A 24,890-nucleotide genomic window follows, 5' to 3' on the forward strand; every position below is an offset into this window, starting at 1 on the left:
ATAGGTTCTGGCTCGCTTCCCCTTTTAAGAGCCAGTCGTGTTCCCACTAAACACCTGCTACCCCCTCCAGCCCTGCCACCCTATTGCAAAGCGTGCATCCCCTGCTCCTGAGTAATGCTCCTGCTCTTCCGCCTCTGCAATAAGCAAGCCGCCAGGTGTGTCCCTCATAGGAAATGTATGCAGGAAAAAAAAGGAGATTTTATTTTCCCTGCTAGGGCTGATTGCAAGCCACGGGAATCCGAGCGTTCTCCTGATGAAAGGCTGCTGCCAGCCCGTGGGTTTGGAGGCTCAGCATCCAGGAAAGGACCCCGGCGGGTCCCTCACAGCCCCGAGCTGCTGTGCTCATCCCGAGCAGAGCGGCTGGGAGCCTGGCCCCCGGCCAGCCCAGCTGGGCATTGCTGCCCGCTCGCTCGAGCTTCGTAAACATCGGGGCAGCCAAACTGCTGGAGGATCAAAGTTCAGGCTCCTTGGGAAAACAAACGCTTCGTGGGAGCAGGACGCCAGCCCAGGACAGATTGGCCGTGCCCCCGCCGCGCGGGGCCGGCAGCTTGCCTGGTGCCGGGGCTGTGGGAAAGCCTTGGGAGCCAGGCTGCAGGGGAGCGGAGGAGGATGCGGTGGGATGGGGGTGCTGAGAGGGGAGGGGGGATGCTGGATTTGGCCCCTGAGCAGCCATCAGAAGCACATGGAGCTTTCAGTGCCCACAGTTTGCATCTCCAAGCTTTGCTTCCCGCACCAGGATGCGGGCAGAGGAGCGGGGGGGAAGCGTCTGTTGTGCAGCCCAAAGGTTTGCAGCTAAATTTACCCAGGGCTCGGGATGGAGCTGACGTGGCTGTAAAAGTTCCCAGATTTAGACTCCCAGGGACTTTGTGGTTTCAGAAAACGTGCTTGCAGGTCTGTGTGGGTGCATGGCCGAGGGCAGATCTGGGGGCAGCAACAGGTCTGGCTGGAGGATTGCAGCCCTGTCCCCGGCTCTCGTGTCTGCTCTCGCTGGGCTCTTGCTCCTACATCCTTGTTCTTTACCCAGTCCATGGGAGATTTTATTTTCTCCTTTTTCTCCATCTTTTTTTTTTCCTGTCTTCAGGCACAGCATGAAGTGTAACCTGGGCATGTGTCTGGCAGCACTCCCCTTTGGGTCAGGGCTGAGCTAACGAGGTCTAATGGAGGTGTAGTCCCAAAGAGCTGGGGAAAAAACAAACAAACAAACAAAAACCAATCAAACAAAAAACAACAAGAAAGAAAGATGCTCGGTAGCACTACTTGTACCTAGGGTTCCTCCTGCCAAGCTGAACGCAGCTATCCCATACCCATGGTCCATCCCCTCACTTTGCTAATGTGTATAGGCTCCGTGCTCCGCAGGGGAGGCGTGCAGCTGCCTCTGGAGTTTGGCAGCTCTGTCTCACTGCGTGAGTTTGTGTGTACACGCATCTGTATGTATATATTATATGCTTTAATTTCTGAACAGCCACGGACCTGTTCGGAGGTGGGAGTGTGAGGGAGTCTGACCCTGTTTGAAGTTACAGAGAGGGTTTAATAAGGCTGACTATGATTACTGCAGCTGATTTTGACCAGGGTGTTGCTTCCTCTATAAAATGCTGTTTGATCTTTAAAGACCACAGAATGCTGCACGCTGCTAGGTATCACTGCCTATGAAATCCTATGGATAAAAGCATCCCTTCCTTTGACCTGGCAGGCATGCGAGGAGCTGGCTGCTGCCTAAAAGGGGAGTTTTTTCGGTTTTCTGCACCCCATAAAGCAAAGGCTGCTTTCTTGTCTTGGGGCTGGTGCTCAGTGCAAAACTCCCGGGGGAATTGTCTTTTTCCCCTTGGGTTGCCCTCTCCTCCCAGGCAGTTGCACGGCTGTTTCGGAGGTGCAGTGAAATCGGACACGCACAGGTTTAAGGCAGCGGTCCCTAGCAGGAGCCTCTGCTCTGTCTGCTGCAGCCCCACATCTCTCCTGGTGCAGAGGGCTGCCCTTGTGCACTGTCCTGCCCGAGAATAATAATAAAAGAAATGTGTTTTTTGGGGGAAAATCATCATTTTTGAATCTGTCACTCAGAGAAGGAGAGACAGCTACAGCTGATGCTGCAGGCAAGGGGTGAGCTCTCGTTTGCACTGGGCAGATGCTTCATCCTGAGGTGGTTGTGTTCCTGTATTTATGTTCATGTTAGTGGGAACAAAGCCATCTTGTGCTCTCTGTCTTCTGGTGGTGTCCAAGGCCGTGCAAGGGTCGGATAGGGATAGGCAATAAATAAAAATGAGGTAGGGAGAGAGCCTGCAGGAGGTGCTGAGCCACGAGCCCACCCTGTACACAGGGGGTCTGGGCACCGTCCCCTCCCTGCTCCCCGTGCAGGTGATGCTGCGGCCCTGGACAGGTTCCTGAAGCCTTTCCACTGTTGGTCATCCCTGATAAATGAGGTTTCTTAAACTCTGTGGGGGTTTGGGACACCTCAGATCTTGTCTGAGCACTAGCTGGGATGTAATGATGTTGGGAAATTAAGGAGGATATTTGTTGGTGGCCATTGCCCTGCTGCCCGCGGTACTTCTTCAGCTCTACTGGCCCCCTTGCACCTATTTCTTCCTTCCTGAAAGCAAGTGGCTGGGCATAACTCTACCTGTGCTGAAAAACCTTGGGTTTAGCATGTGATAATGGGAAAGTACTGCTTCCCGTGTGCTGCAGCAATCTGTCCATGCTGGGTCTGGGCAGCCTGCTGTCCTCCGGTAACGCTGAAACATTGTCCCTGGAAGGGGTCCTGTCTGCTCCATAAGTCACCAGCCAGAGCTGGTGTGGGATGTAGAGGCTGGCCGGGGATGAGCTGGAGGCTTGTGGAGATCATAGGGAAGTTGCTGAACGCACAAACACGGGGCTTGGGAGTGGGAACTCAGGGCTTTTCCTTTTGCCCAGCCTTTCCAGAAGAGCCCAGGCTGGATTATTGGGTTGGATGCCCAACCTGATGATGGTTGGACCTACAGGAGGGTAACCGGGAGCATCCTCCACAGCAGCCATGTACCTCTACGTGGCCCTGGAAAGAGGAGCAGATCTGGTGCAGAGGGAGCTGTGTCACAGTGTTGTGTTTTATGATTGTTACCTTGACGAATCATAATTACACTGTGGGGTTACGCTAATAATTATTTCTACAAAGCTGGATTTGCTTGCGTTTCCCTCCTTCCCCCCCTTCTCTCGCTGACCTCAAATTATCCTTAATGATGCCAAGTTGTCTGCTGCTGTGTGACTTTTCTGTGCGCTTTTGGGAAGGGGAAGCCCACGCTTTAAATGGGGAAAATATTGCCCTCATAAGTCTTTATTCAGCTGCGCTTGCCTCTAATGCTCGGTTACCAATTCAATTTTATAACTTCCATATTGAGAGAATCAAGTCCTTCATGCCTCTGGTTATTAAATGCATGCGATAAGCGCCTTACGATGCTGTGAAAGATGGCTGATTTCTTCACGGCTTCCTCAGCCCCGTGGATAAAAGGGGCCAGCGACTCCTGCCGTGGTGTGCTCTGCCACGGGGCATGGGACCTGTGCCAGGGTGGTGGCACGGGTAGCAGAGGTTTCCCAGCCTCCAGGGCTTCCCATCAACTTCTGCAGCAGCTCTGCCTGGAGCAGGCAGGGCTTAGTGGTCAAGGGTGTTAATAGAGGACTTCTCTTTATGAATTTGATGGCAGGGGGAGAATATTTGCACGGTCTGGCACTGGCGTGCCGTGTGGCTTGTTTATAATGCTACGCATATAAGGTAATTGAACGTTAATTCTTCTGTCTGCATCACGAGGTATAATGTGCCTGGATGACAAACCAATTTTCCTGTGGCCCTACCAGAGAGGAGTCAAACACTCTGCTTGCCTTTCCAAAAGCAGTGCGTGTGTGTCTCAGAGTCTGCTTGCTTGCTGGACTGTGATCCTGTGTTCGCTGCCCAGCATCCCAACGCGAGATGTGGCATTTGTGTAGCGTGGCTCAAACCCCTCATCTGCTCTGGCTGTGAGTGGATCTGATGGCATCCCGACGAAAAGTCATCGTTCTTCAATCTGGGCTTGATATAGATTTGGGCAGCACATGTGTACGCATGCTATATAATACTCTGTGCTTATCGAGTGCCTTTTTTAGCTATTGACCGCAGCGCTTGAAAAGCTGAGAGAGATTAGATAAATATTATCCTTGTCGTATGAGGAGAGTGAAGGGAGGCCAGTGACATTAAGTAGCCTTGAGCTAATCACTTGGTAAATTGGCATAAGCTGCTCCTTTTTACCTCTGCCGCCTCATGCACGTGGGACAATATGAGCCTGGTTGCATTTAAATCCCCGCGGATGTTTCCACTTCCCTCGTTGCGTTGGCCCTGAGCTGGAAGAGGAGCACGTGGCGCCGTGCAGGCTTGCTGCGTGGTCTCCAGAAGGTGACACCAGCCCCTGCTGTCAAACACCTCTGGGGGAATGGTGGGAACTGCTGTTCCCATGGGGATGGTGTGCAAGCTGTGCCTTCAGCATTAGTCTGACATCGGTGCTCTACAAGGCTTTCAATGGGCTTTAAAGGCTGTTCATAAATGAAGGCTGAGATACAAGACAGGGTAGGCCTCCTAAAGCCAGCTTGTGTCAGGCTAACTCTGTATCTGGTGACTGATTTCCTAGGCAGAGATGACTTCGTGATGAGAGGTTAATGTGATGCTGTGTTAGGTCAGGAATGGGTTGTTATTAATTTTCTTTTTGGGGAGAAGGCATGGTGTAGCCCACCTGGTGTAGGTGAAGAGCCATTGCAAGTGGAGATAACCACTGAAATTCCTTGGGGATGATGTTAGCTTCTGCTTTCGTGAGGACACCAGCACAAAAGGCAAGAGCAGCTCGTGGGCTTCGCTGCTGGCTTAGAGCTGGGGCTGTGGGAGCACAAAGCGGGTGAGGATGGCCAAGGGGAAGAGCTGCAAAACCAAGTGCCTGTAATGCCAAGTGGGATGAAGGTGCATGTAGGTTACAGGGGCTTTTGCTGTCGGCTAGGAAGCCGTGTCAGTTGGGAATGACCCGATGGACAGAAGTGCTTGGAGTGGTGCTGGGTTGTGGTGAAAACAGGCCACCAGTCCGTGAGAAGGTCGGTGTGACCTCAGGCTGCGAGTCAAAGCGTTCCCAGTGCAAGTGGAGAACTGCTCCTGCTCTTTTAAGAGCCCTCCTGCAGACTGCTCTGCGTTTCTGGTCATTCTTATTCAAGAAACAGGGACATAAACAGCCTGGTGAAGAAAATGGAGCGCTGTTTTCCCTTACAGCGTGGTGCTTATTGCAGAGGTCACCAGGCGTAAGTGCCCATCGTGTGCTGGGTCTGAAACCAAAAGCAAAACACCCTTGCTACCAGGACTGTCTGAGCAATATATCTGCATCACTTCTGGGACTTGAGTCAGTATCTCTTCAAGGCACTTGAGACAATTTGCCTTGCACTTCACTGCTCGGTACAGACGTGCTGCCTTAGGAGAGCTGACCTTGTGTAATTTATAAATGATAGCTGGGTGGGTCTGGCTTTTGCTTGTAAAGGAAGAAGGAGTAAATGCCAGGAAAGGAAAAAAAGCTGTTTAAGCAAGGACTATTTTGACACAAGACAAAATGGATATAAGATGTTTGCGAGCCTATTTTGGTAAGAAATGAGCAGAGCAAGAAAGGGAAGTTGTGGTGCAGCATTTCAGTACGAGTTGGGAAGACAAAACCCCAGCTACTACTGAACAGGACTTTGTTCAGTCTGTGAAAGGCAGCTCAGCAGTGCAGGGAGACCTGGGCTTGGCCAGGACCCACCAAACAGACACAAGGAATGAGAAGGAAGCGAGTATTTAAAACGAGCAGCCTGTCCCCCTTTCGCTCCCCCCTCAAGAAAACGAGCACTGTCAATTTCGTTAGTGATGCATTTCACATGGTCTCGATATTAACACTGGAAGTTAGTCTAGGTGGATGTGTATATGGCGAGCAGTTCAGGATTTGGGAAGCAGGGTGTTGTTCTTGAAGCTATTGCATCTCGCAGAAGAGCAGCTTACCTTAGTAATAACCGGGGAATGTCACGGGGATGTGTGTTTAGAGGAGTCTGCAGGGAGAAGGGAGTAACCCTCTGCCTGTAATTCATACCTCCAAGCCTGACTGCGGAGAACAGGGCAGGGCTGGGAGTCGATACATCTGTTTTTTTGGCCTGAACCTTGCACACGTGTTCCTGCCAGGTTAATGAACTGAGGCAGAGGAGAAGGGAAGGTCTCTGTTTTGGCCGGCAATTGGGAGGACGTGATCTTTCTAGGGCAAGCAAAAACCCTGGAAGGAAAAGAGGAGGAACTTGTTGAGAGGCTGCAGGACGTGAAGGGGGACTTAAGTTTTAGGAGCGGAGTTTCTTTGGTTGTTTTGCTTCTCTGTGCAACAGCTGCCAATTTTGCAATCACAGCTTGACTCCTTGAACTTTCATAATAAGATGCATTTTTGTTTAGCTTTTAAAGTGGATTCAGGCAAATCCAACCAGGACAAAGTTACGCTACTCGTTCAGAAACAAAAAGGAACCAAAGAAAATGTTTTTCCAGGTGCGTCTTCAGGGTGCCTGAGAACCAAAACTGGTTTGTCACTTCTAGGAGCTAGGAAGTGACTCCTGCTAAGTTCAAAAAACAGATGAAGGAGAAGAGCTGTTTCTGGGGGCCCTTATGAAGGGAAGTGTTTGTGTAGCTAAAAGGACTCGCAGTCCCTTGCTGACCTGCGCACCTAATTCAAGATGATGTTGTTGCCTTTTTTGTGCTGTATGTAAAGCAGCTGCTGTGTTGTGGGATTATCCTGTACGTAAGTGTGTGCGCATTTATTTCCATGGTTGCTTCTCTCGTCTCTCCCTTCATGGGTGTTGCGTGTATGTTAAATAACACAGCAAGGTGTATCTGGCTCACAAATCTCACAGGCTGACTTTGGGAGGCTGGAGCACAGGTTGTGGAGGTGTTTTTACAGGCTGGTGTAATGTCATTTCTGGGGGCGTTAACTGCTTGTGGAGCAGTGGCCATTCTGCCCCATGGGGGACAACACCAGTTTATGGCTCTCTTCTCCCACTCGGTAATTATTGTGTACCGTTTTGTGGACAGAAAGAGACTTAATTTTGAGCCTGGAGTGGGCCAAGAAGTTGGTGCTTCTGTCAGATTTACAGCTTTGTCAATATCCCCACAACCCAAATGTTGAGTCCCCAGAAAGTTCTGCCTGTGCACGTCACTGGGCACAGGCTCAGGTCTCATCCTACCTCTTCTAAAATTGTGTATCTGGCTTTGAGTGTCAGGTCAAAAATAACCCTGACTTTTTTTTTTAGCAAACACAATCAATAAAACAAGAGCCAAGCTGGCTGCTGCCTCCTCCCCAGCTCAGGGCTGCTCCATCCCTGCCCATAGGTCAGTGCTTGGATGCTGTGGCTCCAGCGTGCCCCAGTGGTAAATCCATGCCATCCCCTTCCTGCCACTCTTCTTTTTCCTTGGAGGACACTCTCACTTGGGTTGGAGAGATTGCAGGTGGGAAATGCCTTCAATGTATGTGTGTAGCCTTGCCCAGTGTGGCCAGGATATTTTGTGGTAAGTCCCCAGTAACCCAGACCTGCAGCCTCGTGCCCCAGGACCTGAAATTGCAGAGCTGCCCTTTCTCTGGAGGGTTTCAGCGAGCTGTCGAGTGACTTGAGTGATGCCTCCCAGTCTATGCTTTGTTCTGCAAGAGCTTGCAAGGGCCTTTGGCAGGGAACACGAAACGGCTGTGATAATGTCCTGTTTCTCATTCTGTCTGGGACACAGGCGATCCAAGCTGGTGCACAGGTCACTGAGGATGAACCGTAACTTATGCTGTCACGCAGCACCCAGCTGGGAGTTTGTGCTGTGTCCTTATGCTAATCGTTCTGGAGATGCAGACAGTCATGGAGCATGTGGAAAGCAGAGGTGACTCTTGTGGGTCTCTCCTTTCCTTGGATGGTGAGAGCAGAGCAGGAACATGCTCAGAATTTAGGTTTAGTCCAGACTTCGGTTATTTATTTATTTATTTTTCTTTAGCTGGGTAGTATTTGGAATATGGCTCAAATCGGTCTATGTACTGCTGTTTGTTCTTGTACAAACACGTTTTTCAAGACATAATGAGTGCTGGAGGAGGAATGTACAGCCTCTGTGACTGCTCCAGAAGTGGCTGAGAGTTCCTGTTCCATTTCTTCATCCTCTGGACCACTGCATGTGGTCCTGCAACCAGAAGCTATGGCTCTCAGTGCATCATCCCAACGCTACATCACTTGGAAATGTTTCTCCTCTCCACCACCACCTCCACATGCTCCCCGGAAAGACCCTCTTGAAAATGTTCTCTCTGGTGGGAGGGTTCCCGAGTTCAGTCTGGGAGAAAGCCTCAGCTGGCCAAGGACTGCCTGGCTGATGAAAATCACACTTCTCCACCCTGCAGCATTGTGGCTTATTAGCAGGGCCCATGGCCATGCTGCAGCTGTGTTCCTGTTCCCCTGATAACAGGGGACCCCATTCTCTGGGGCTGCTGATCTGTCACCTTTCCCCCAGCTCTAATACTCACTGAGTAACGATCCCGCGGTGACAGATCTATTTCTGTTTTCATTCTCCATAACATACCTGCCAGAGCACCCTGGGCGATGGAGGAATTTATAATAAAGGCATGGTTTCCAAACTAACTTTGCTCTCCTGCCAGCAGCACTTCCAGCCAGCAAAGACCAGGGCCCTCTTTGTCCACCCCAGTGAGATAATGGATAAATAGGACTTTTTTTTTCCCTTTTCTTCCCATTTTTTTGAGAGGTTTTTGTTTACTTTGACTAGTGTTGCATGAGCTGCTTGGCTGTGGCGTTATTTCACTGATGTGCACAGAGAGGGGCGATGACTTCGCCAAGGATGTGCAATGGATTGTTTGCACCTCCTCTGCTCGAAATTCTGGGTAAAACCATGTTATTTTTTTTTTTTCACCCAAAGTGCTGGGAAAACAGAATAAAAGCAGCATGAGAAAACTGCTAATTTTGGCAGCATGATGCATACCACATATGTCTGGGGATATGGATGCTGAAGCCAGAGTATGTCCAAGCCCCAGACCTTCTGTAAGTTAAAGGTTTTGGCTGAAGCGAGGTGGGAAGAGGTGTGGGGCACAATGCTGTGCTGCCCTGCCTGGGCAGAGAGATGCTCTGATATGCCTTGGCTGAGCTTTTCCTCCTTTTTCACAGACACATAGAGAACTGGAAGAACTTGCAGACGCTGAACGCCGTAGACATGGAGCTGTACACGGGACTCCAGAGGCTGTGAGTATGGCTTGCATGTTGGGGAGGAGAGCTGCGCTGCACAGCCCCTCATTTCCTAGGCAAACAGCTCCAGCAAGGAGCTGCAGCTTCCCTCCATCTCTGCACGGTGGTGTTCGGAGCCTGCTTAAGCTGCTGGCTCTGCGGTGTTTTTGCTGTGAGACTTCACAAAATGGAGATGAAGTGATTTTTTTGGTCCTTGCTGGATCTGTGAGAAGGAAGATTGCTAGCTCCTGACAGCTCTGTCAACACACATCAGCCCTGACCTCTCTTCTCCCCCGCTGTTCTGGTGCTGGGCTTGTGCATTGTTCTGAGTCATTTCAGTCCCACAATGTGAATTTCCAGCTGTCTCCAGCGATCCTTCAATGCTGGGCTGTTGGTTCTCATTTCGTACGGCTGCGGTCACGGTGGTGCTGCACAATAAGGGAATGGCATCTCCCTGTGCAGCCCCCCGGTGTCAGGAGAGCTTCATCTTGCCCATCGCAGGTGGGGAAACTGAGGTCTGTGAGACTGCAGTGCTTTGCTAGGTGCTTGGGAAGCCTGGGTACACCCCTGTCTCCTAACTCTCCCTCCTGCACCCGCCTGGAGCTGGGAGCACCATGGGCTTCACTGGGTGCTGCTCCCTTGGGATGCACAGTGCTGCTCAGGGTTCATCAGGGGGTGCTAACGGGTTTTGCTGGGAGCTTATGTTAGGTCCAGGGTGCCCACATGCAGGAGGAAAGGTGTATATTTGTCAGCAGTCAGTAACTGAACCCCATTAAGCTGTACACTTAATACACACCTTGAAAGCAGGCTGACTGCTGTTCTCGTCTCACCTAAGAAACCAGCGACAATATTTTTGTCTGCAGCAGGTATTGATGAATCCTGGTTCCTCGAAACAGGATGGGAAGAGGATCCCCCTCCAACATCCATAACTCCTGAGCACAATGCTCACCTCTTCCTGCCAGGGCTCCATGCAGAGGGGTTTTCCCTGAGGCTGGTGGGAGGGGAGATGGTGCTGGGGCCGGGTTTGCTGGGGGAGCAGGCAGTGCTGCTTGTGGAGACTGGGGCCACCCCAGCTTGTACTGGTGGAGCAGGGGGAAGGGAGTTGCCCAGCGGCTGCCCCGTGCTGAGCCCGTGTGGCCACCGTACCAGAGGGAAGTGCAAAGCCCAATTTCCTCTGCACTTGTCTGGGATGAGATGTGCCTCCCCGGAGGGCTCCCAGCACTGCCACTTCCAGCACTGGGGCACTGCCCCTGGCACTCAGCATAGGGCTTTAGAGTAGTCTTCAGCCTCGATTCCATTGCTGCTCTTTCTAATCTCTTCCCAGGACAATCAGGAACTCAGGACTACGAAATATCCAGCCCCGGGCCTTTGCGAAGAACCCTCACCTGCGCTACATGTGAGTGTGCTCCGCTCCTGTCCCCGTCCCCTCTGCTCCTGCAGCGAGGCTGTGGCCAAAACACCCCAAAGCAGCAGGAGGGAGGGAGGATGCTGAAGGGGACAGGGCCGGGAGGTGGCCTTTACGTTCCCAGCTCTGCCCCTAATTATTGGGTTTGTAAGCTGGCATCTGCCATGAGCATGGGATGGGGAAGTTTTGTGCCAAAGGGCAGGAGTAGTGGTTTTGTGGGATATTGCACAAGTGTCCAGCTCCTGGGGTATCGTTAGCCCTTAGGTACGGTGTCCCAGAGAATTTCCACAAGTCTGAAGCCCAAAGGCACTGATTTCTTTTGGTTGTATACTCGCTTTTCCTAAGGTGATAAACAGACCCTGAATTTTGGGCGAGCATGGATGGTGCTTCATGGGCTTAAAATACCTTGTCAAAGCAACCTTGTCCGAGATCAAACGCTTCTTGGCTTTGATAAAGATTTAAAAAAAAAAAAAAAAAGAAAGGAAAAAGTGGGGTGAAAAAGGCTTGGTGAGAAGCCCACAACCTTGTGTGTGAGTTGATGGGCTGGATGAAGAGCATCTAAAAAGCATCTCCCTGCTCTTTGGAAACTGATACTAGTGGGGGAAAATGGCAGTGTGTGGCTGCATGGGGTCATCAGGATGGGGAGGGAGGTGGACACGGCCTGCAGGGCCGGGTATGTTTGTCTTTTAATGTCTGCTCGGAGATGAAGTAAACTGAAAACACCCAAAGCTTTTTTTTTTTTTTTTTTTTGGAAAAGCGGTTACAGTTGCTAAGTGACGGTAAAGTACTTGCTAAATAGGAGATCTGCAGTACCAAAGGGCATGAATAGTTAAGGGCATTGCAAACAAACATGGGGCCATTTTGAGTTTAAAAAGTGCATATTTTGCGACAATAAAACCTCCTTAACACTGAACGCTGGGATTTTCCCCATTTCCGTGCTTTATTATTTTGATTGTGGCATTTGTTTTGTATTTTCTGTAGACGTTTGTTACTGGGAAACATTCTCTCTAAAATATATCTCGCAATTGATTTTTGGGGGGTAGTTTGTCAATTGTGCTGTTGCTGTTTATGCATATAACAGATAAAGATGAATAACATTTGATTCCTGATTAAATTAGTTTGGTTATCATAGGAAATTAGAAGGACATACGCTCGTTTTGAGTCTGAACGTGTCGTTAATGTGTGCACATGCAATTGTTGCTGTTTTTTCAGCAAGCGTTTGTTTTTGTCTTTTGATATTACTTTTGAGATGGGAAAAAAAAAAGAAACATATCCATCTTGTGTCAGGAGCTGAGGTTGGTATGTTGTGATGAAATATGTGTTTGTTTACTGCTCAGGCTGCGTAAGATTGATCATGTTCTTAACATCTTTCTTTCCTTGCCTTTTGAAGCTCGAGGCAAGTAAGTGCATTATTGGGTTGGTGCTCGCCAGTGGGTTTTGATGCTGGTTCTGGCACTCGACTGCATGGTCCTGGTGTGTGAGTGCTTGCAAAGTGGCTGCTCCTGGTGGCGGGTGCTCGGTCTCTGGGGGTGGAGACCTGGGTCTTGCGGGGATTTTGGTTCCCTCGAGCCCTTTGGGTCATGGTGCTGGCTTCCTTTTCCTGGGGCTCTCTGACCCTGATAGGGGAGAGTGTGGTGTCACACTCCTACGTGCCCATGGGACCATGCAAGCGCACTGGGGCATCTCCTCAGCTGCTCTCCAGCCGCTGCTCAGCTTGGTGTCAGCTCGCCGAGGGCCTGGTGTTTTCGGCAGCCATTGCACACAGGTGCCAGGGATAAAAGGATTAATGGAAGCATCACTCTGCTGTACGTCTCGGGCTGCTTTAACTGGTACAGTAGCTGAGAGGATCGAGGGATGCTGTCCCAATCCCCTTGTGGGGTGGTTGCTGGTGGTGGTGCTGGATGGGTTGTGGGATGCTGGGCTTGAGGCTCATGGGGTTACTGCTGTGAGTGTTTGGATGTGTGCAGGCAGAGTTGAGCCTATAGACTCCAAATGTGTCTGTCAAACAACACAGAGGCTTTACTGTCAAAGTGGACCGGCATTGGGCTGGACCTTGTGGGGTGCTGCAAGCTGGGTCTGAACAGCAGCAGGCATTTTTCCACACAAAGCTTTTGTACAAATTACAAGGGCTCAGTAGCTGTTTCCCCCCATCCTTCCCCATCCTGGGTTGAATCCCAGCCTCCTGCTGAAGTGACTTTTTTCCCAGTGCCTCTCATCAAGGTTTCCTCCTCTCAGATGGGCCAGATAGCTCTGCCTTCTCCCAGCAGCTTCTATTTCTGGTCCTTCCTCAGTGCACGCACTCATCTTCAGACCCCAGCTGTGCAATCACAAGCAGATCACTTATCCTTGCTGTAATTGCAGGAGCTCAGGTTTGTGGGGGTTTAAAATAATGGTTCCGGATGAGGTTCGGTGTGTTTGTTTGTTTGTTTCCCCTTCCCCATTGCAAAGTCAGGGAGCACCAGTGAAAAAACCACCAAGGGGTTTTCAGCATTCATCTGCCAGGTGGTAGATATCCACGTGCTCCTGAGTGCAGGCTGGTAGGGTTGTTCCTGACCTTTAAGGTTTGAAATCAGCTGTACAGATGTAAGATGTAAGCTGTACAAATCGAATTGGTGGAGGAGCAGTGGATGACAAGGAGCCAGAGGTGTAGACCTAGAAATAGCTTTGGATCCCTCTCCTTGAATAAGCAGAGCTAAGGCTCCATGGCTTGTCCAAACAGTAGTGCTGTGAAACCAATCACTGTTAGACACAACTAATCCAAAATATAGCTGGGTTTTAGTGTGGATTTACCTCTTCTGCTGGCACTTGGGCTGAGGCCATTGATTTCTTCTAGAACAAGCACTGGCTGGATGTTGAACAGGATGGATGCAGATCTGATGTAAACTGGATGTCATCCAGTGCCTTTCTGTGCCCTCTCTCTGAAAGTTTATTTTTTTTTGCTGGGCAAAGTTGTGTTGACAGGTTCCTGGTCCCATTTCTATGCAGCTTTAGCTAATGTGGGAGAAGGGTCCTGGGGAACACCATGCACTGGATGTGAGGACATGCAGGTCTAGGTTGAGGAAAACCGAGTCCTCGTAGCCCAGATCTGTGTATATTAGTGTTAGTAGGCTGTGCAGAAGAGCGTAGGAAGTATTTAGTGATGACAGAAAACCTCAGTCTTTGGCTTGAGATGTACAGGGAGGCTTTAGGATGATATAGTTCCTAAATTTGAGACATAAACAATCTAAATGCATACTTACTATGTCACTGTATGCAGCACAGCTCATTAAGGAAAAAGTCCTACATAGTCTTACTCTGCCCGTCCTCCTAGTAAGTAACATTGGAACAGTTTGGCCAATTTAATTCGACTTGTTTGCAGTGTCTGAGTGTCCCTGTGCTGGGAAACAGGTTCTTAAGAGGCTCATCCCCTCTGAATGCTTTCCTGGGCAGCTGCATGCGGGGCCAGCCAGCCAGGAGGCACGGGCTTGTGTTTGCAGAGGGTAATTGTGTGCACCTTATTTATTTATTGTGGAGTAAAGAAAACAAATTAAGGCTGTGTAATTATAGAGACAGGCACACTTTTAAATAAAGCTTAAGTAGTCAGATTTCTATTTAGGAAATTAATAATTGCCATTTCTGCTTGCATTTAGAAGCCCTTCTTAAGCTATCTTTGGAGGTTTATACATTCTCGAAATTGTTTTGTGGGCTGGCAAGGCACAGCTCCTGTCAAAGAGCTCTCGGTGCTGCCTTCCAGAGCATGATGGCACTGAGGACAGAGCTTTCTCCTTTGGTCTTCACTAAAGCATCTTAAAGATGGAGTCCTCGAGTACAGCCAGAGTGGGCTTCGGGAGTATTTTGTGCAGGCTGCACTTGTTTTGGAGTATCATGTGATTAGATGGTCCTCTGTTCTCCAGAAGTTTTCATCTGTGTCATCCTGTTAGTGGTGTGTGTGTGTGTGTATATATATATTTTTTTTTTTTCCCCTTGACAGCCCTCTGGTTGTGTTGCTTTGAGGCTGGAGTTGACCCTGGTGTCGTGGCTGGGCTCCTGCAGCTGTGCAACGTCACACGAACTGGTGCCCTGCTAGTGGAAGTAGTCTGGGGCTTTGACACAGGACTTCCCAGAGGCGTTTATGGTTCTAGGCTTCGATGGGAAAGAAACTGGGCCGTGTCCCCTGAAAACTGAGGTGGCCGAGGCAGCTCAGAGTTGGCAGGTTTCTCTGTATGTTCTTCAGTGCTGTTTTGGGACAGCACGTGAAGCCTTCCAGCAGCTGAGGCCCGCATGCTGCAGGCAACAGATTTGCAAGGCTGGCAAGGTTCACCTTCCTTGCTCTGTGCGTCTGGGAGCTCGATCGAGATCTTACACTAAATAAAGAAATAAACAAAATATCAGACTTTGAATCATTGCAAGTATAGCACCGTTCCCTCTCAGTCATGGCTTGAGGGTCGTTTTCCTGTGCTTTGTGTTTAATGATCTATTGCCTGGCTCTAAAAGAGCCACTCGTGGATAGGAGGCAGAGTTAAATTCTCTCCTTTTACTCTCTTCCTGTAAACAACTCCACACCCTTGACTGCTTGCAATCCATCGCTTGGTTCTGGATGTACGATTACCCTTTCTCTGTCTTCCTGATGACTTCTCCATGTTCTGTCCTTTCATCACTACGCTGCGCTCCTGCGCTCGTATTCATCTTGGCAGTCTCCTCCTAATCCAAACTGTCATGTGTTAATTGTTTATGATTTCCTTTCTGTACTCTCAAGCTACTGCAGTCTAACAAGGCCTGTGTATCAGCTGGGGCACAGTAAATGACTATATGTGAGCTCTTAGCTCGCTGGGAGTATGAAGTCAAATGTGTTTAACTAAACCAGCTCCTTGATAATTTATTGTGTTTTATTTTGCGTTTGCAGAGGACTAAATAGGAACTTTTTTTTTTTCCCATGACTCTAGGCAAAAAAAAAGTACTATGAGAAAAAATTAAATAGCCTTTCATTTCTGTTAGCTGAATGTTCCTTCCTTATTCCAAGCAGACAGTCTGGTTACCATTTGATTCCAGCTTGCACTCTAAAGATGTTACTGCCCGAATGCCTTCCTGGAGCAAGCCTCCGTGCTGTGATTTACTTGGAGGCGTTTTCCCCCATGTCTCTAGTTCTTCTATAAAATGATGGGCTCACTTATAGTGCAGTCACTAAAATAAACAGCAGCGTCTCCTCTGCTTCCATAAACTTTCCTGTCTGAATCCCCGCCTGCTCTGTACCCTGGATGAGCGCAGTGCTATGCTAATCACCAGCGGTGGGTTTGATGGCGTGTTTATTCCCAGCTGTTACCGCAGGTGACTGATAAGCAGTTAACAGCAGCTACTCATTTTCCTGCAGCAGCAGAGGCAGGTTCTGGGTTATATCAGTCATTCTGTGCAAGGCCAGAGGAGAGCCCAGGTCCCTGCAGGACTGTGGCTTTCCTTCAGGCTGGGTTGAAATCATTTGACCTGCATTCGGAGGGCTGGGTATAGGATTTCTGACTGCAGGCTGCTTCAATGAGCTGTGGACAAGGTTTATTGCATTAAAATAGGAGGTGGAACAGTGAGTTTGTGTATTATACACTAATGGGACCTGAGAAAGAAACTTTCTAACTCAAGTACTACGCATCCTTGGGTAGGATTTATCCTGCCTTAGTTCTCCACCTGGAATAACAACATTTGCTTTCTCTACTTTTATTTGATCTGTTTGCAGCATAACACCTGGTATGCTTTCTAGTGATATCCAGCCTTGAATTGTGGGATGTGGTTGCAATGTAAGATGAGTTATAGTAACGCTATCACAAATATTTGTTGCTTACTCAGGTTCTTATGTTGTGCCTATCACTCTAGTACCTGGACTCTCAGGATTTTGCTCTGGCTTTGGCCCTTCTTCCTTCCTTTGAGATGTTGAAATGTTGTTTCTAGCTGTGTTGTGTGGCTGTGGGATTTATTTCCCTTTCTGAAGATTGACCAGTTGTCTTCTGGCAGATGTGTGAAAGGGGAGACTGCAGTTCTGGAATGTGTCTGTTTTACCTTTTTTCCCTTTAAAAAGGCTGCAGATGATGTTGGGGATGTTTTGAAAGATGTTGCCCAGCTGTTTCTTGTTATGGGGGATTTCTCTGGTCTCTTTACAAGCCTTATTTCAGGTTTGGGGCAAAGTATTTCAGGATGGGGTAAGAAGTGAACTCTAAATGTACAGTTTTTTTGGGGGAGGTGCTCATTCTCTGTGACATAGTCCTCGTCGTGCAACAACAGCCTGACACGTCTTGTTGTGAGCTTCCCTTCAAAGAGACACCAAAAATTCCTCTTGGATGCAGTCCTGAGGCAGAGGTGTAGTTGTTTCGTAGTTAAGCCTCACCCCATCTCTTTTGATCTTTCAGAAGAGAAAACCAGCCGCACAGAATGAGCTGATTCCAGGTAACTTGGGGGTGACAATGACCAGGTTTTGTTCCTAGGCTCCTGGGGTCGCAGGAGAATGAAGGCACTCCAGAAACCTCCTCTGGCTGTTCCTTTTGCTTTCTCCCCAAATGCTGGGGCTCAGCTGATTAGATGTGGTATAAGATATCTTATTTTCCTGGGCCAATGTAAGAATTACTACCCAGGGTGGAGGAACTTCTCCAGAAAGGACCCGAGGGCATGGAAAGCTGCTGGGAGGAGGAGAGAACAGTCATGGCAGGATGAGTGAAAGCTGTGTGACCATACAAATGATCTCACCTGGGATTTCTCTTTCCATGATACTGGTTTTCTAACAGGCTGATTGCAGGGATGACTTTCCGTTTTTGATGTACAGGCAATAAGCACCAGGGCAGAAAAATAGAAACATTCAAATCATATGTTATTTGAGCAATAAGACACGACAGGGCATGAATGATGGGACATTAATTCATGATGGTGTGTGACTAGGCAAGAATTTAAATGTCATAAGTTAGGCAGTCGTGTGTTTTATTGGAATTATAAAACTTTATTAGAAAAACGTAGGGAGGGGGGAAGTTTCCCACCAGCCCCAACTCTCCTTGTATTGGTGAAGGGACGAGCTGTGAATTACTGGGTGCGAGAGGCTGGGATGTTGATGAGGCTGGGATGTTGACGTAGGAGCGTGAAGTCTGTCTTTGCCAGGAGCTGGGGGTGACCAGAGGATGGAAGCTGAGGGGCAGATCTGACCCTCGGGTTGAACAGGGAGTGTGTTGGATGTCTTCTGTTGTGCGGGGAGCCACGAGGCCATGTGCCTGCACGGCCTCCCCGGGCGGCGTGTTCTGTGCGGCCGTGCTTCAGCACCACGGACAGGGCCGGCCTCGCCGCCCTCCGCTCCTCCGGCCTCCATCCCTGGCCTCCTGCCTTCCTACCCAGATCCTCCTGCCTGTGGCCAAGCCTTGCTGCTTCAAGCCTCCAGCCCATGTCTGGCCTTTCTGCCTCTAACCGGGCTTTTCAGCCTCCAGGTTTTCAGGCCTCCCTGCCTCCAACCAGCCCCAGGCACACTGAGTGCAGCCTCCTGGCCCTCCCTGCTTCTCTGCTTGCACCCAGGCCTCTCTGCCTCTCACCCGGCCTCCCTGCCTGCCCTGAAGCCTCCTGGCTTCCCTGCCGCTCTCTCAGCTCCAACCTGGAGCATGGCCTCCCTGCCTCCTCTTCCTTTCTCTTGCATCCCCTCCCTCCTTTTCCAGCCCCAGGGCAGCGAGGGGAGCAGTGGCAGTGCACGCCTGGCTGTGTGCAAGCTGTGCAAAACAATCCAGTGCGAGTCCACCGAGGAGAGCCCAGCCTGGTTCCTTCGCCAGCGACACCTTTATCCTTCTGTCCCTCCCTCCGTACGAAGCGAGGCTGCCGAGACGTCTGTTTGACAGATGCAATATAAACTTTCTGAACTGCAGTGGCTCCTGGCACCGGCTTTGTTCTGCAGCAGGAGTGGAATCATCCTGCAGCACTGCTACCCGGCAGCTGGCTGGGGCTGAGTTTACTAGAGAGCTGCCATCCAGCCTCACTGCAACTGCAGCTCGTGGGGCTTGGTTAAATGTTTGTTTTATCCAGTTGTGCCTGTTGATAATTGTGGGCAATTTGCTATCTCAGAATAATGAAGGAATGCCTGCTGCAGTCTGAAGCACTCTGTGCTTCGTGGTGATTATGTTTTTCATTTAAAAATACTCCTCACGGTGACCAATATTTGTAGATAAAGGGTGGAGGAAAGATACTTCTCCTCTTTAAGTACGAGATGTATTGAGAACATGAAAAATATTCTTGTGAGGTTTTTTTTTTTTTTTGACAGAGTTAATTGCCAAGGACAAAACATGTTCCTGCTTTTGGCATGGCTATAACTGAGCGCTGTAATAAGCAGGATCTGGCTGCCTTTAGCCACCAACAGCCCCCTGCTGCCCTGAGCCAGGTGTGCCTAGAGCCACGACGAGGTGCATCACGCCAAGGCTCGGGTGTAGCTGTAGGCAAGTCTCCGCTCAGCCCATTTCTCCCCTGTGTGTGCGCGCTCAGCAGCTGCAAAAAAGAGCATTTCCACTCCAAAAGGCTATGCCCGTGCTCAGGTGTGCTCTCAGGCACCTGCTGCCTCCCTGCTCCCCACGGATCCCCGGGGGGAAGCAGCAGCCTGGCGCGAGGCAGCTCCCTGCTCGGCGCTGTCTGTCTGCTAGGCTGAGGGTTTGGCTGACGGGGTGCAGCGAGAGCGTGTCGGCCTCGCCTCCCGCTGCGGCCAGGAGCCTCCACACGGCACGGGGGAGGCAGCTGCCGGCTCTGCTGACAGACAGCGTGGTCCCCGTGGAGAAGCGCGGTCCCCAGCCCTGCACCCTGTCCTCCCCCCATGAGCGCAGCCCCGTGCCCCCAGCTCTGCGCCCTCGCAGAGTCCAGCCTCTGCTCCCCGCAGACAGGAGGACGCGGGCACCTCCCGGGGAGGATGCGGGCACCTCGCCGCCCCCAGCAGGGAGGTGGGTGAGTGCCGGGGGCTAATGGCAGCTCTCTTTTCATTAGCTGCTGTAAACATGGCTCTTTGGCAGCCGCTGCCTTTCCTGAGCCCAGGAAGACCATTTTTCCTTTTATCTATAATTTAGTGAAGTGTCAAGCCGCAGAAGTTTGAACGGTAATAAGCAGCAAAGGAAACTTATTTATTTGCTACAAAAGTGGGTTTCGTTCCAAGGCTGTGGCTTTTTTTTGATACTTCCCTCACAAGAAACGTTGGCTGCTCCTGCAAAATCCTTGCAGGGTGTTTGTGAGGCCTTCCCCAGGCAGCTCACTGCTGCGGCTCCCGCTTGGCTTTGGGCCTCTCCAGCCCTTTTCCCATGCTGGGTCCATGTGGCCAAGGGGTGAGGTATGGAAAAAGGGGTCTGGAGAGAAGGGCGGGGTTTAATGGGGTAGGGAAATATGCCTGCATTGGTTCTACAGGAAGTAAATATAAAGGAGAAATGGGTTTGCTAGGAAATACTTGGGAAATGTGCTTGCAAATTAACCAGAACCTTCCTCTCCCCCTTCAGCCTGGCTTTGGAGGCAATATTAGAATCTTCCTAATTATTTTTCTTGGACAAGTTTTGCGATCCTGATGATATTAATTATTCTTAAAGGTCAACAGCTCTCACTTGAATCCCCTTCTGTTCTATCATGTAATCAGTTAATTAATTGGAAACCATTTAGCGGTGTCTGCCGAGAGCTTAGCCCGCCTTATGCCCTGTTGTTTTGCTGTTGCTGGGAGATATAGGTGTGTGTATGTGTGTATATTCATTTTTGTACCCCTTCCTTTCTTCAGAGGACCTGAAGGGCCCTCGTTGCTGTCCCAGCCCCTCTCTGGGAAATGCCCGTTAAGGGTTCTCCGTCCCGTGCTGTCTCCTTGTGCCGTGTCTCCGCGCAGCAGGATGGTTTTTCTCTCCTGCAGCCGTCTGGTTTCCTCTGGGCCTGCTGGAAACCTGTGAGTAGGAGGCATTCCCCCATCGCTTGCTGTTTCTGTCTTGAAGAAACACGCAACGTGAAGCAAGCAGGCAGGATAAACCCAGCCCCTTGCTGGAGCTGTCGGCTGGCAACCCTTTTTTCTCTCAATCAGTACAAATCTCCAATATCATTTCTGTGTGTCAAAGCAGGAGAAAAACCCATTGTAGAGTTATATTCCAGGCCTAGGAGGACTACAGGTTGGGAGAAAAGAAGCAGGGTGGGGTCAAAACATCCCTGAGGATACCTCGGTGGCAGGAGGACAGCCAGGGGGAAGGGTTGTTGCCTGTTGCATGTTAATTTTCTTTTCCTTGAGCGGGAGCCTGGCATGTTTTGTGGATGCTGCTGGACTCTGCCCTGCGGGGAAGCTGGCAGGCAGAGGGAAAGCGACTGCAGGGCTGACCTAGCTTTTAACCTTTCCTTGAGTCCTGGGAGAGCCCAGATGTCTGCAGAGAAGAGCAAGTGTAAACAGCACACAACAAATGTAGTCGGGAGAAAACCGTGCACAACAACGAGCTCCGAGGGACGGTGCCTCCAAACAAAGCCTAGTGCAGCTGGGACATGCCTCTGACGAGATGACTTGGAGGGTGTGGAGACATCACAGGGTCGGGGATGGCCTTGAAAGTGCTTGGGCCGGGCTGGAGGCAGCAGCAGGAGAGGGCTGGCAGCACTGGCAGGGGCGGTGGGAGGCGAGGCAGATGTGCCGCTGAGCTGGGGCGGAGGCGTGGTGCCGCACGCCCTCGCCCTGCTCTGCTACTTCTGCTTTTTAATGCTATTGTTTAAAGAACAATGTGGAGGAGCGGCCTCTCTCCACCTCCTTCGATCCTGTTTCAGTGATGTTCGGGATTTGCAAATCATGGTCTTGTAAGCAGGAGGTGGGGAGGGACGCGCGCTTGGGGTGGCAGGGTTTCTCCTTGCCTCCCCGATGAGGGTCTTCTGCTCTCCTCTGACGCAGGAGGCTTTGAGTTTGGGAGACTGTTGCAAATTCTGTCTCTAGCCTTAGAACGAGAAGTAATTTGGGGTGAATGAGATAATGTGATGGGATGCACCGTGCGAGGTCAGGTGCCTCACGGAGCGTGGCACAGTGCCGCGGACATGAGCAAGGAGGGAGTTGCGGTGTCTCAACTCCCAAGGGAAGATTGAACCTTGGAAGCTTTTTTACTCTGTCTGGAGCCTGGGCAGTTCCTGCCCTGCCTAACCCTGCTTTCTGGGTGTGCTTGGCATTGCCTGGTACTTTTATGGGCTCCGCCTCAGGCGTGTCCTGCTGGGGCTTGGTGCTGAGCTGTCGGAGATCTCAGTCGAGCCCAATGTCTGCAGGGCCTGGCTTGAGGTGAGGCCCCTACTTCCACAGCTACTGGGACTTGCTGGGGTAATTTTAGCACATGCATTAAAAAAGGACAGTTTGTTTTTTCCCTTAACGAACAAAGCTGCTTACTACACAGGGAAGGGAGGGAGGGTGACGGGGAAGGCAGGAGCTGGGGCATGTGGTGCTGCTTTTACAGGTCACTGGAGTCATCTGCCAGAGACGGGTAAGCCCCAGAGTGACTCTCCAGCATTTTGCTGTTTCAAACCCAAAATTTCAGTGCCTTGCTTGCTGCAGAGATGAAGCCTGGATGTAGCTACCCCTATACCTCCAGCTGCCATCCTTGTCTTCTCCTGCAGCCACCTGTACTGAGCCAAATCCCCAGCGAGCTGTGAGATGATGGGAAGCCCCCCCTGTGTCGGACGGGGTGCCCAGGGCACTGGAGGGACCAAAGGAGTCGGCGTGGTGCCACTGGCACGTCCCGTGCTGGGGAGGGCAGCTGAGGGGGGTACTTTTCACCTCAAATTTGTGCCAGGCTGTTGCTTGAGTTCCTCCAACCCCAGCTGCTCCGCACAGTGAATCCCACAATCAGGACTTCCAGAGCAGCACCGTGTTATTAAAATACGTGGAAGACTTGTCCAATGCAGGAGAAAATGTGTCAGGTTGGAAATAAGGGCGAGTGGAGGAGGGACAGACGAGGAGAGTCCCTCCCCAGCAGCGTTTCTGCCACCGTGTCGGGCTGAACCATATAATATAGCTTACAGTTTAATTACAGGGGCTCTTGCTTGTTGGTGTCATTAATGAGGCATCCGGCTTAATTTAGCTGAATAAAAATGGCTTTAATAGTGGGAACTCTTTTGGCAGCTGGGTAATTGAGGGAAAAGAAGAACACGCTGCTTCCTCATTCAGGCGAGTCCCCTTGCTCCAGGGCTACATGGGTCCAGGTCCCTCTTTTGCTCCAGGGCTACATGGGTCCAGGTCCCTCTTTCGTGTCCCTCCCTGCAGCTTCGAGACCTCCTCGGGAGGCAAAAAGCCTCCTGGCAGCTCTTTCTACAGGCTGCCCTGGTGGAAATGGTGTCTTGTGAGTGATGGAGAACACGTCCCACGGCAAAGCAGCAGCTTGACAGCGTTATGGGAGTGCTGATGGCAGCTCCGTCCCGAGGCATGCTCGTGCTTGCCGCCGTGAAATATGCGGGGAAGGCGTTTTGCTCCTCTCCCCCTGTGTCTCCTCGGCTCGTGACGTGCCAGATTTTATTACAGGTGGAGCTGATGCACAGCCTGTTAGAAAGGTTGTCTGGCACGCTCTGCTCCACGACTGCTTCCACTTCCCTGCAACTGCCAAATTTTAATTGCTCAGGCTGAAGTTTTCTGTGTTGGGTGTCTGCTCCTGGCTGAAGGCTTTTTTTTTTTTTTAATGGTTTCTTTCTAGTTTCAAATAAAAGCTGTTCAGGTGGTAGATGGGGGAAATGGGCTGTTTGGCTCAAGCCAGAAAACACTGGTGATGCTTCTGTCCCAGCACCTGCACCCTCCTGTGGAGGGGGGAATACTGCTCATTAAGGAGCAGGCTTTGCAGGAAAGACTTAATTTTGCTCTCCCCATATGTGTGTGCCAAAATTCAATTGAATTAAAAGGCAAGAAAAAGAAATCCCTCTGGTATTGCTTGGAGACTCCTGTAGTGTTCCCAGGTAAGTTGCCTGAGTTTCGTGTGACACCCACACTTCCCAGCCTTGTGGCACCCAGCTTTATTTCTCCAGGGTCTCACATAGGCAGAACGGATTTTGATCTGCTTGGAGGGAGAAGTTTGGCAAAGGATTTTTGGGAGCAGCTGGGGGAGATATGGGCATCAGCTCTTATTGGGACACTGGGATGGGAGGATGCAGAGGCTGGGAAGATTGTAAGAAATTTGGGCATGGGTGAGGAGTTTGGGGCTGAGGAGTTTTTGGGGGTGGCTGGAGAGTGGTGAGTGGAAGGCGGTCTCAGGTCACTGGAAATGTTGGGGACATGAAAGCGATAATGGACTTTTGGCCTTCCAAGCAGAGTGAGCAACTGGAGGTGGGAGAGGGCTAGTCCCAGCTGGGGAAGGTCTTGCTCTTCCCCTAATCCTCCTCTCCTACGTCCTACAAACGCTGGGAAGCTCGGTGCGCACAGCTGAGGTTAGAGCGTGGTGGGAACCTTGCGAGCGCCAAAGAGGAGTTACAAAATGCCAGAGCTTCGTTCACCCGTGGAGCCGTAATTTAATCTCCTCGTCTGCATGTACTGTGGTACCGTCTCTAATTACATAATCACACGCTATTTTCCCCAGGAAACCTGCCCCATCCGGCGCAGGGGATGGATCTATTCTGGGGAGAGATCGGGGCTGGGCAGGGAGGTTTTTCTGCAGCAGCTCCATGTCCGTGCAGCCAGTGGACGGACCCTTTGCTCCTGCACACCCGGTCCTGGCATTCCTGACCTTTCCAGTGTTTGCCTTTGCAACCTAAACGATGTGTTTCTCTCTCCACGCTAATACCAGGGGCCGTTTTACGAGGGCCTTGTTGACATTTTAAGGTGTCTGGCGTGTCTGGGTGACAAACGCGCTCCTCCCTGCCCGTGTCCTGCCTGCCCTGACACAGAGCTGCTGGTGCATCCTTCCTGACCTGTCCCATGGTCAGATCAAGCAGTGCCAACCCTGCTAGGGCAGGGGCAGACGTCTGCATGAAGATGCTCCTCCGCTGCCCCTAACCCTCGCTGCAGGTCGTGGCTTTTTGGGGCAGGTGGGTGCTAGGAACGGGTTTGCAGAGAGCGGAGGAGAAAAGCGGAGCGCATCTGCCTGGCAAAGCTGCCTGCATTAGTGAGGGCGCTTCCTTTCTCCATCTCTCTGTGCCCTAAATTGTAATAACATGATCATGCTATTTTTGATTCCCTTATTTGCGTGGAAAGCCTGTTGTTTTTTCTCTTCTCTTTCAGAATCCAATTTTCTCTTGACATTTCTGCCTAATGTAGCAAAACATGACCTTTGAGAAAGGACATTCTAGCAAGACTCACTCCCTCCTCTGCATCTCTGCCTCTCTCCCACATCTTGCTGTC

The 24,890-nt window shown here is 50.7% G+C and overlaps 1 protein-coding gene across 11 annotated transcripts in view; it reads left to right on the top strand.

Moving 5' to 3' along the window:
* Window positions 1-24,890, top strand: part of NTRK3 (neurotrophic receptor tyrosine kinase 3) — a 198,162-nt gene that overhangs the window by 18,756 nt on the left and 154,516 nt on the right. For 10 of the 11 annotated variants that reach the window (XM_040569530.1, XM_040569533.1, XM_040569531.1 and 7 more), the window contains 2 exons: window positions 9,169-9,243; window positions 10,550-10,621. In XM_040569530.1, coding sequence (XP_040425464.1) covers window positions 9,169-9,243; window positions 10,550-10,621 — 147 coding nt within the window. Of the gene's footprint in view, window positions 1-8,924; window positions 9,046-9,168; window positions 9,244-10,549; window positions 10,622-24,890 lie in introns of those variants that run through there. The other variant, XM_040569534.1, reaches the window with a different exon arrangement.

This window comes from Cygnus olor, chromosome 11 (genome assembly GCF_009769625.2).
Source record: "Cygnus olor isolate bCygOlo1 chromosome 11, bCygOlo1.pri.v2, whole genome shotgun sequence".
NCBI classification, from domain to species: domain Eukaryota; kingdom Metazoa; phylum Chordata; class Aves; order Anseriformes; family Anatidae; genus Cygnus; species Cygnus olor.